Here is a 12,840-nt window from a genome sequence, read left to right as displayed (position 1 = left end):
TTTCAGAACCTATTAAATCTCCATTAACACACAGCCTCCCTGCTAGCCACAACTAATCCAACCCAGGTGTGTGTGCACAGGCACCCCGTATATATGAGTATGTGTTTTTGCTCCATCCCTCCTCTGCTCCCTCTTTCTCTGCTTCTTGTTTCTTCTATAGCTTTCGTTTTCTTGATATTAGTGCCATATCCAGCTTTCAGTTGTGAGAAAAGTCTCCTTTCCCCACACTCTGCTTTTAAGCTGCACCTCTGCAACAGCAAAACTCCTCCAATTAGGGCAAATGAAGGCTAATTGCAGCTCTCAGTGGGAAGCCAGACTGACACACCTCACTGTTAATCTTGAAAAAGCAGCTCCAGTCTGGAAAAAGACAGTCAAACGTTTCTCCTCCATGAACTGATTCACCTCAGGTTCTATAGGACTATACCATTGATTGATTTATTTCACTTTTGCAGTGTTTAGATCTTGTGTTGCCCGGCAATAATGTTGCATCATTTCTGTTGTTTGTATGTGTAATTTATGTTGAGTTTTTTTTTTACGTGGTGTGAGCCAAACACAATTTCCTCTCTCTGTGCACAATGCGGGTTTAACTAAACATAACTAATTCGCGAAGACTAAACAGAGGCAGAGTAATAACATCAACAGCAGTAGCTGATATTGCTCAGTGGTATAGTCCACAGACCTGGGGTTCAAATCCCAGTCAGGGCAGGTCAGCTAATAGCCAGTGTGGGCCCTTAGGCAAGGCCCTTAATGCTACATTAGCCTTTCTCAGATGTGAGAATTGATCAATGTAAGTCGCTTTGGATAAAAGTGTCAGCAATGTACAATGTAATGTAACAAGAAAAAGAAATCACCCAAAGTTACTGTTGTGTTCCTTCAGTCAGCCACCAACTTCTATTGTTTATTGCAAACAAATCCCTGTTTTTTTTCTGCTGGAAATGTAAAATGCATCACTTATTGCATGGATGGAATTTTTTTCGACTTGATGCCAGGTGTTAAGAAGTAATATTCTCCTTTAGCTTACAGTAGACTATGTTTCGTATGCTCTACATACTGTACAGCATCCATCTATATTGGATACACCTTTTTATTCATACTTAATGGAGAGAGGACAATGGCTGGGCTCATCACGTTTGTTCATGCGTGTACTTACACACATATATAATCTACAAAATGAAAGGAACTTTTTTTTTTATGTATTATATGGTTTAAACCAGGCCTAAACTCAATGAAAAATAAAATGTTCCCACAACACGATAAGGTTTTGAATCTTGTAGGGATTTCAAAAACTAATATCTCATATTACATGCTTAATACAAACACACACACACGTACACTAATGTTCTGGGAAGGTACTCTGCAGGAGAGAATATCATCTCTGCTTGGAAGTGACGCTGTTCCCTATGAAAGCAGTACAAACACACATTGTTATGTTTGCGTGTGTGTGTGTGTGTGTGTGTGGGTGTTGGTGACAGTGCAAACAGCTCCACTCTACTGGAGATTTCTTATGAGAATACTTTGCAGGAGTGAGTGATAATAACACCGCTCGATTACCAGAAGTTGTTATTGGTTTATGTACCAGTAAGATGGACTGGGAACTATTTATGGGGCTGTCTATGTAATTTAATTGTCCTGTATAAACGAATACTTTCGGCAAAGAGGTTCCAATTGTTGTGTTTGTCTCCAGCGTGTCCAGTTTTATTTAAACAGTTTAATTTGGCCCCAAAGCCATGAAATATGCTCCGACTGCAGCTGGTATCAGCTGTTGTAATCTTTTCTCAAGATATTTATGACTGAGAGAAGCTGAGGAGACAGATGTGCACAGCTGTGACTGGCCACAATGCAGCCCACCCACATTTTTACTGCGATGCATCATGAGCGCTGCATCTGAAATGTCCATTCTCTTGCTGGAGGATTTATTGAAAGCTGACTGGCGCCCTCCTTTGGCTAAGAGAGATCTTTGCATTTACTTTTTAAAAAATGCCTGCATTACACTTAAATGTCCACAAGGTGATGAAAAAACACCATTATTACACAATTTGCAACAATCAGAGTGAAATATGATAAATATGTGTAGGAATATGTGATATTTCCTTTGTGTTTTCCAAATATTAAGCTGAAATACAAATATGTCACATTTTTTTGCTTCCACTTCTTGCCAAATGCACAAACCCCACATATGGGAACATTAAATAAGTAGTAATAGATAGGCCTGAAATAAAAATGTCCACTAGATGGCGATACTTCATTTTATTCTCAAACAATGCCTTTGATCTTTCAGAATTGAAAGATAAAATTGCATTGACATAAAGTTAATCTGACTTTAGTCAAACACACCAGCCTCAGTTGGATTGGACTCACATGTGTGAGCTGCACACTCCTCCACACGCTCACACCTGCAGCCCATACACATCTGCCCGCTTCTCCTTTGCAACTTGAGTGTGTCAACCCATTCCTCTACTGAGCTATTTTTCTATTTATAGCCATAGAGCTCCGGCTGTGTCTCAAATGCCTTCTGTCTCATTCTGGATTGAGAGGAGAGGAGGGGTGAGGTCCTTCAGTTTGCTTTTCAGAACCCGAGTCATATCCTTGGATGACAAGGGTTTGCTTTCATTGAGGATGACAAGACGCACGGTAACAAAAGAGTGGCAGGACAAGAAGAAAAAGTCCTTGTTTTTGTTGTGCTTCACAACACAGCTGAGTTCTAAATCAGACCGACTTCAGTCAGTGTCAGACAGTTGCTTGAGCCCAAGTTTACTCCCTAAAGATAATGGAAAGAGCTGAGGAGATAAGACAGTGGCAAAGAGATGATTCACTCCGAAATGACACCCAACGCAAAATCAGAATGTCTGAATGTCGGATTGAGTAGTTTCGGGTGTAAAGCTGAATGCATTAATTAGTCAGTCATTGCAAAAAAAAGTGTCTTACACATAAATTATATTTTTAAAATGACAACATTTTGGTTGTTGGAGTAGGAGGATTTGCAGTTTGTCTTTGTTTTGTGTCCCAGTGAGCTGATCAAATATTTTTTAATTTGTTAATTCATTTGTAGAACGCATTTTAAAAGAAGTTAGCTATACTGTAACCCTTAAGATTCTGACAAGCAGCCTGTGAGCGGAAATAAAATCTACATAAATTAAGAAACTCTCCTGAAGAAAGGAAAAAAAATGAATGGAAACTACAGCATATCACCAAGTTTTTGTTATGCAGCAGCTTGAAAGATGACACTCATTCAGCTGCCCTCAGCTCCACAGGCAGGTCAGTTCAAAAAGAGCTTTTATGACTGAGAGCACCGCTGCACACTTTCAAAGCTTGATCTGTCCAAATAAGGTTAAAGGCCTTGATTGTGTAAAATCATGTTGGAGTGATGTCATGCTTCTGCTACATTTGCTGCGTTTAGCACAACCTGGAGATTAGAAAGAAAGGAAAGATATTTGGCAGTGGAAAAGGAGAAGGATAATGTGGGGCCATGAGTTTCTATGAAAACAAGTGAAAGCAGTCTGAAAAGAGATGGGTGAGGACAGGAAGTTGGGGGTCACTGAAGCAGTAGCCACTATAGAAGCCCCAGGCCCTCAGCATGAAGTCCTGACCTGGAATTCCAAATAAATAATTCCCTAAGCCAGGCCTACCCACTTACAGACACTGGAGAAACGCATGTATAAGGAATGGGAGTGCACCAACCAAAATGCACAATTTCACCAAAAACAGCTGGTTTTCCAAGAACTTGATATATTTAATTAAAACACACTCATCTGTGACTGCACAAAATTGCGCGCACACACACACACACAGGTATTAATTCTCAAAGCTAAGCTCTCAGAGTAGCCTAAATCCTGTATGTGTGAACAAGAACATTCAGTTAATCCTCACTAAATACAGCATGGAACAGTTTCACTCAGTAATTAATAGGCATGCGTAAGAAAGTGTGACATTGAGGTTGGACACTCTAAAACACTAAAAACAGGCAAGAATACCCCAAAGAAAAATAACCAACCATGTCCTGAACTGGACTCAGATGTAACAGTCTCACAAACTAACAATCAGATGAAGACTGAACTTTGATAAAAAAAAAAAAATTGAAAACAAAATTAGATTTTATTCCTTTAGGCTCATATTTTAGCAAAGGGACAGGATATGAATATGTGGTGTCTACAAAGGCTGCTGCATGCAGGCGCACAGTTGGCCAAAACACAGACAGTTAACCAATATCAATAACGATAAGATAGATTCTCTGTGTGGATTTGTATTCTCATCGTGAGGCTCATGTTGATGAGACGTCAACTGATAATTCTGTTCTCACACAACGAAGTCAGGCAAAACATAAATAGATACAAAGAATAGATGCAGAGAACAAAAACATAATTATCTGCAAATAACTGGTTTGGTCAAAGGTTCATGACTAGTGAGGCACTGACTCCTCTGGAGTCGGATGTACACATATATGAACCCAAAATAGAAGCTTATATTTCAGTTTTGACCTTCAAGCTATTCTTACCTTTCTTGCATTTTTACACTTTTTCTTTTGTAATCTTAAATTGCTCCTAATAAGCATATGGCACTCTTAAATGTAAGCTAAACCACCAGGTCTTGAAACTCATCATTATTTAATTGTCATATTACGATGATAAAAGTATGACCAATTAAAAAATTCGGACCCAATAAAATAATTGGCCGAGCTACCTGTCTGTCTTCTGTCGCGCGCCTCGCCTATCGCTGTCACAGCTTGCGTGTCAGAGCAGTGGTACCAACATGGTGACTTTGTAGCTAAATCTAACGACTTTTTGTGGTGTCTCACGTGCAGTTACTGGGCTCGGGGTGCAACGGATCACAAAACTCACGGTTCAGATCGCGTCAGGGTTTCTGAAACACGGATCGGATCATTTTTTTAGATCAAAAACAACACAAAAAAGCAGAGATATCAAGACAAATATACTGCTCCTGTCAGCAACTGCGCTAGATTTGTGCCGGTGTGACTCTCGTAGAGGGGGCGTGTCTGCAACACTGGACTCCTCCGGTTCTTCCGCTCCGTACGCCTTGCTGTCACACTAATTGTTTTCATAGACTGTAGGCTATAGAAAGAGATTCAAAATGTGGCATTCACGTGAACATATAATAACCGGCGTTTTCAAACAATCACTGCGTTTCAGACTAAAACACAGCCAATCCGCAGTTCATGTGCGTGCCGAACCGTGGGGGGTGAGCCGTACGGATCACGGATCAGCTATGATGTTGCACTGTGATCCGTTGCACCACTACCACCAACCAATCAATCCACCAACAAATGAATTCACCAAACAATCAACCACTGAATAAAAAAAACGAATAACTTACCCATAAACCAAGAACCAAGAAACCAGATAACTGGCCTATTAACCTACCAACCAAGTCGTGAACTTAATACAGCATGGGATATACACTCTTAGAAATAAAGGTTCCAAAAGGGTCCTTCTACAAGGGCTGAGGTTCTACCTGGAACCATTTGCTTCTGAAAAACCCTTTCCCGAAAAAAGGGTTTTTAAAGGGTTCTTGGTGGAACCTTAAAAAAGGTTCTACCTGGAGCCGAAAAGGGTTCTCCTATGAGGACAAGCCGAAGAACCTTATATGGTTCTACTTAGCACTTTCATTTCTAGTAGAGTGTATGAGTGGCTCCTGTCCATTCTTGCCTTCTGGCCCATGACAAATCATATTTGAGAGGACATTAGTGGACACAGGTGCTAAAACACACAAACACATACACCAGGGTATGGACAGGTTTGCCTTAAAGACTCTAAAGTGCACAATTAGATCATCCACCGACTGCCTTCGGACTCTCCCCCACACACACACACACCATAAAGTAATTCAACACTGGTGCTTTCTCACTGGAGGAGAGGTTTAATCGGCAACAGACAGAGAGATTCTGGCTGCGGAAATTAATGTTTACTTTTCAGCCGTCTCTATTTCAAGCTGCTCTCTTTTGCCTTCGTTGTTGAGAAAACATCCCAAAGGAGTTGTGTGCGATTGCTCAACGAAAACATGGCCAAACAAAACCCACTGTTTCATATGGTTCCTTTCAACACGATCATACTAAGTTATCAGAAATCTGCCCTGTGAGCTATCACGTTTCTGTGCAACAGTCAAAGGCAGCTTAAAATATACAGTGTATATATCCCATAAAAAAGAAGGTTGATGTCATATCCTCTTGGCCTCTCAAGTGCTTTATATACAGTGTGTTCCGGCTTTATAGCACAAGACCAGAGCGCTGTTTTGTGTTAAAAATGATTAAAGAGCTTATAATAAATCTTCAATCTCTATTGTATATGGAGCTAAGAGAACCTGACATTTTGAGTTTGCAGGAAAGTTGAACCAAAATTGCACCAAAAATTTTACGTGCATATGTAAATAATACATTTTAACATTGCATTGACAGGTTTAAAGTAGTTCAATGTGAATGGTAAGTCAGGACCAGTGAGCATTATGAGGGTTTCCAGATAAATGTATAACTATGGCTTGATGGTTTGCAGTGTCTGCTCATTTATGCACATAACTGCAAGAGCTGCACCAGATCCAGTGAGCGTCCATAGAGAAATCATGTGAAGAACATGAGACGAATATGATTGTTTGGCTTTGGCTGCAGCCTGATTATGTTTTCCACAAGTTTCTACTAGACATTCGAGCTGCAGTCTGTGACTTTATATTCCAACTTGTAGCTGAAAGATGCTCCAGAACAAATCAATATGAGGAGGTATTTCCTTCAGAGGAGCTGGACCTGGAAGACATCACTATGACCGATTCCCAGGCTCACTGGCTCCTGTGTCCTACATAAGTTGAGGCAGTGAGTGTGACAAAGGTGTGGGTGAGGGGCTAACAGACCACCAAGCACTTAGAAAAACTTCCAAAGGAAACCTGAGGGTTTTTAATATTAATATATAGATAGATATATAGATATCTATAAAAGCAGCTCCCAAATCCTGTTCTAATGTTTTGTAAAAGACAATAAAATGATCCCTGAATATTGATTACGCCACATTAAAAAAAGCATGTTTTTCACGTTACTTGATGTATTTTTATCCTTGTAGAAAGCAGACAGCATCCTGGTGGGCCTGTAGGTTGTATATGTTAACAACCAGGCCCATTAAACTTAATAAGCACCATAATCAAACTATAGCCCTTTGCAGACCCAATCTACATAAATCCAGATCATATCCCAGGAGGGGGACCATCTTTGCCGTAAGCAGGAATGTTTAGCAACATCTGCTGAGGCTGACATGACTGCGAAATGAAGCGTGTGCAAAAAAAAAAAAATGGGATAAAAATATTAAAAGTTGATTTAAAGGCTGTTGAACTGAAGAGAACAGTGATTCACAATGCTGTTAGATTAGACTACAGCTTTAAAAAACAGCCTGGCTTACAGCTGTAAGCCAAAAACATCAACCTGTCTTCCATCACAGTTTCAGTGTTTGCAGGGGTGTGATAACATCTTTGACTCCTTGATCTACATTATGGCCCCACTTGCTCCGCAATCTTGCAACGTGATACCGCTTAGCTAAACAAAACAAAAAAAGTGTGTCTTGGTTTTGTGAGAATTTGTGAATGTTTCGCTGAGCTGCCCAAGGTATTGTATGTGTGAATTTGGATTCTCAGAGAGAGCATTCCACACGTCGAACCATCAAGGTCTTGTTCCTCCAACGCAGCCTCATCACTTTGAGGGAACTTAGGGAGGAAATTTAGGGAGGAAAGGCAAAATGGATGATGGTCGGGTTCACAAGTTCATTTCTATCTGCTTCCTCAGGCATGTCCAAGAGAAAATATAGTGATACAGCATATCTTGCATTACACATTTCACACATTATGCCACCTGTAGCTCATAAATTAACCTATATGCTGTGTAGAGCTTTGTTTTTTGAATGTAGCTGCGACCAAAGGATTTACAGCAAACAATGACGAATGCACTTCGCAAAGCTTTGTGATGTCAGCTTTAAGCTGAGATTTTAAAATAATTTGAAACACACAGAGCAACGTTCTTTTTATTTTCTCTGAACATTAATTAAGTGCAACTGCTTTAAAGCTGTGCAGATACACCGCCTATAAAAACAAGAATTCAGAGGTAACAAGTGCACTTGAATCTCACAGTGTAATCCAAACATTAACCCGTGTAAAGACTCTAAATCTGTCGTCTTGTTTGATTAGACGCTTTGCTGCAGTATTTCTTTTCAGTGCTCGGACCATGTGTAATTAATGTGGAACACTTTCTGGTGTAAGGAATGTTTATATCTAACTGGCTTATTATTTCAGAGTTCACTGACCTGAGTCATCAAATGTGTAGTTCACGGCCTTAACAACAGCAAATGTGTGGAATTTAAAAGACTGGAGGCTGAATCTAGTGTGATTCTACTTCAGCTGTGGGTTCATACACATACACTCTTAGAAGTGCTAAGTAGAACCATATAAGGTTCTTCGGCTTGTCCTCATAGGAGAACCCTTTTCGGCTCCAGGTAGTACCTTTTCATAAAGGTTCCACCAAGAACCCTTTTAAAACCCTTTATTCAGGAAAGGGGTTTTAAAGGGTTCTCTGGAACAAAATGGTTCTTACTGGAACCATTAGTGTTACCAAGAACCCTTGAAAAACCCTTTCTTCAGGAAAGGGTTTTTCAGAAGCAAATAGTTCCAGGCAGAACCTCAGCCCTTGCAGAAGGGATTTCTAAGAGTGTAGTGCAGTAATGACGGATAAAAACTGGGCATTCAGAGAACATAAAGAATGGTAAAGGAAGCAGCTGTGTGTGAGATGGTGCACACTCCTTTAACATTCAAGGAAGATAAAAGAATTCCAGATTTTTCCACATGTCTTCCAGATTCCCACTTGTCACAAACACAGTACATGAACACAAACTGGTATCATATAACGGAATCACCTCACAATTTCTTTATTTTTTAATTCATTTACTGCAGATTACTCATTAAGCAATATAAACTAGACTGGATAGTCTCTTTTCCATCATCTTCCCGCAAAGTCTAATTAGTGCTGGTTTGTGGCTTCGACATTGTGGTTGCGGCTGTGAGTGAAGCAGATTATAGTGTCAGATGTCTCTGACCTCAAATATCTGCTTCTGAACTGCTGTAAATCATCTGTCACTCAGTAGCTTCAGTCACAGTGGGTTTTTTTTTTTTTTTTTTTTTAATGGTGGTGGCTCTTATTTTGGAAGGATTTGTGTCTTTCCTAAAGTGAGTGGCTCTAAAAATAGACTGTGTGACGTCAACCTTCGTGGCGCCTCATAAACAGCCAGCATTAAATTAGCAAACCACTGTTTCCCTTCCTGCGTTTGTGCGTAAGTGTGTGTGATATGATGCGTGAAAGACAGTAACGGTGTGTATGTTCAATGTATGTTCCAGATGCCAGCAAATCTTACCAATTCCAGTGTGTCAGCATTCCTGTAAAATCCTATAGTTTCTTTAAGCCAGTGCTATATTTTGATATGACTCTTAAATTTAGAGTCAGCCGCTGACCCGAGCTACCGATGATTGCTCTGTGTCACTGTTGTTCCAACATCAACAACCTGGCCATGGAAAAAAGCTATCAAACGATCACAGCCAATATAACTGTCACACGTTGCTTTTTGTGTAAACCGTTACATCTCAACTGTCTCTGCTTCTCCCTCCCACTCCGTCTCTCTCTGTTCACGTCTCCCACCATAAAAAGGCATAGCACGGGACAAATGTGGTCACATATATACACTTATACACTAAGTGGTACATGCAAATCATTTGTAGTCAGACTACAAGCTACTGTACGGCTGCTGGTTTCTTTCTTTTAATGGAACTGAAGCCAAAACATGCAGTCGGAAATTCAAAAGCGCCATATTCTCCCCATTTTGGTCCAAATTGTCAAATATGATTAAGAACTATTTATGATTTATATGATTTACTAAAGGTACAGAGCATAACATTTCAGAGGGTTTATTGTTAGAAAAATTAAACATATCTAAAAGTGTCGTTTTTTTGGAGGTTTTCATGGTCTAAGAATATGCTTTTTATGTATACTTTAGGCTTGGCCACCATCTTGTGCCGGGCGGAAGCTCACTCTGCAAACAAACATCTCTTCTGGTATGTGTAGGCCACCTTAGTTCCCTCACATATGGTGCTTATCCACGACACCGTTCCAGCAGGACTTGGCTCAGCATGTCTCGACTCTACACGGCCTGGCATCAGTATAGTATCTCTTATCTGGTGTAGTATCTCCCCAACGTGGGCGGAGTCATCATAGCACAACAGCATGAAACTGACATCATCAGTCAATAAGTTCAGTACTTCCTGCACGAACCGAGTCACTGAACTGAAATACGGTGGCGATATGGCTTACGATCACTGGCTTTTGGCATTGTAGTTGCTAAATACACCAGACTCCTCTGTTAAATGTTGAGATTTTAGAAATGTCCATCCTAAATGGTGGTGATTAACGCATGTTTTCAGGATTTCTAAGTCTTTTTAACTGATGTATCAGATCTAATCCCATAGAATACCAATATGATAATAAACATTTGCATATGGAACTATTAGAAATGCACTTAAATTAGCATTAGATCCATGTTGCCTTTAGTCGATACTGTAAGTTGCTGTCACGAACCTTGAGTTTTATCGTAAGAAATCAGAAAACTGGGACCACAGACAATCCACAAGAACATTTTTGAATTTGAAAAGAACACAAAATAAACCTGAGGGTTTGTGTTGGCATGTATGTATAGATTATGTACTGATATCTTTGGATATATGTCTGTTTTAAAAAAGTCCAAAATAAAAAGCACAATTTCAGCCTGTAATAACAAAACCCTGAAATATAACATTATATGTTATATGGTATTGGTATTTTCAAACCAGTACCCGAATGTGGATTGCAATTGTACATGGCACAGTGAGATGATGTACTTTCTGCATTTCATCTGTGCAAAAATGGTCATGAATATTTTGTGGTCTTCTAAATTTAATTATGTGAAAAATGACACTTCATTGTGTGAGTTGAAAAAGGTGCAATTCATCTCAAAACCTGCAGCATTTAGAGTAATTTCAGGATTGAATTTCACGTCCAGCAGTGTGAAGCCTCAATGGTCTCCTAATTTCAAGATACATAATGGAAAATGATACCTCATTGTGTTAGGATTGGGGCTTTGGAGGGTTGCATTGCTTCGAAAAATCCTGCCACAATTTAAGTCATTTCAGGATTTTACTTGATGTCCAGCAGTGTGTGAAGTGTCCCAGCAGACCAGCAACACTTCTTGGCTCAGTGTTTTTACAAACACTCCAAGGTGCCATAACGTTGTGGTCCAGATTGTACTAATGACTCCACACTGATAGCCTCATGTTATCCTCACTGGGCCGTGGCAGGGGAGGGGGGAAGAGTACATGGAAAATAGAGTAAGGGTGGTGGGAAACTCTGCTGAGTGAGAATTTCTCAACATCTCAAAGAGGAAGAGAGGGAGGAAAAGACAGCAGAGACAGAGAGAGTGGAGCTGGAGACGTTCTTTTGTAATAGGAAATGATGGGAGCTGTTTGAGGGCTGCATGGGTTTGACCCTGTGACCGCTCCCAGTCGTGAGAACACAGTCCCGGGCCATGTGTTCTTAAGACCCTCACATCAGCACACACATGCTGCTGCACGTACACACACACACACAAACACACACACTTGGTGTGACTATACATATCAGCCAAGGCAGGGGTAGAAAGTCTACAAAAGAGGCTGAAAAGTATCATACCTTTCCACCACTGCATGTGGACATGTGCCAAGTATGCAGCCTATAAAGCCCACCCCTGCTAAAAATAAGCCATCCAAGTATGTTTTGGTTAGGATTTCATGAACTGCCCTTCCACTTATTCACACTCAATTTGGAGCCTTTACGAAGAAAAAGGAGTGACACCAACATTAGGACTCCCACAAGAAGTGAAAACACTGGAATAAAAGCGGAAAGATAAAGGGAAAACACAGGTAACCTTGTGTAACTGATTTGGTTGCTGACTGGAGGGACCTGGTTTAAGCCAGGTGCAGATGTCAGACTTGAGATGAAGTCACAGAAGTGCTCCAACATTTGAAGTCATAACTCGGGTAAATTTTGAGATGCTCACTGACAAATGTCAGGGTCCAATAGCAGCCTATCACAATTGTGCAATCTGCATTTTTCTGACCCTAAAGGATATTTTCAGCAGATGTGTCTTTCTTTGCTTCGAGCAGTAAAGTAAACAATGTCCTTAGTTTGCAGAGGTTTATTTCTAATATTCCAGGAGCTGTCATACTAATCAAGCTTGGGAAGTAACTGGAGGAGACCAATTATTCATCTGTATACATAAACTATATGATTCAGGACGACGCATGAAACTTTACCTCTGATTTCCACACGACGTAAGCGTGAGAGCTGGACGGCTGCACTTTCTTCTGCAGCCACCTCCGTGGCGAGAACAGAGTCCCGGTGCTCCCGGACGGTGTGGCACCGGGCCCCCTCACCAGAAACGGTAAATCCCCTGCGGTATTCCTTTTGGCACGCTTCACTATATCATAGTCAAAGTGGAAGTTGGAGGATGGAGAAACATCCAGAGGGATGGAAGGGGTGGAGAGGGACGGGGTTATTGGCTCCTTGAGTATCGGAATCTTGGTGCGTAAAGACGGTTTCACGGCCAGGCGCTCCGGTAACGCACCTGCATCCGCAGCCGGTGCTTCAGAAAGCGGTGCTCCCATGGCTCCATCGGCTCCGGTGCTACAATGTCTGATTATAGCGGGGTCCAGACTGCGGGTTTGGCGGAGCCTCCTTTTAGTTATGGCTTTGGAGGCAGGAGAGGAGCAGGAGAAGACACTGTTGAGAAGTCCTTGCGCGGCAGACAT

General features: G+C 40.9%; 1 protein-coding gene across 1 annotated transcript in view; it reads right to left on the bottom strand.

Annotated features, from left to right (window-relative positions):
* The window catches only part of LOC310932289 (rho GTPase-activating protein 6-like), a gene marked incomplete at its 5' end in the record, with an annotated part of 62,754 nt that extends 49,914 nt beyond the window's left edge, over positions 1-12,840 (bottom strand). Inside the window, one exon of the mRNA XM_083895583.1 lies at positions 12,346-12,840. Coding sequence (XP_083751709.1) covers positions 12,346-12,840 — 495 coding nt within the window. The remainder of the gene's footprint in view (positions 1-12,345) is intronic.

Source organism: Microchirus variegatus (assembly GCF_963457635.1).
Source record: "Microchirus variegatus genome assembly, chromosome: 1".
Taxonomy (NCBI): domain Eukaryota; kingdom Metazoa; phylum Chordata; class Actinopteri; order Pleuronectiformes; family Soleidae; genus Microchirus; species Microchirus variegatus.
The sequence above is the reverse complement of the archived record's forward strand: the minus strand, read 5'-3'. Positions and strand labels throughout refer to the sequence as shown.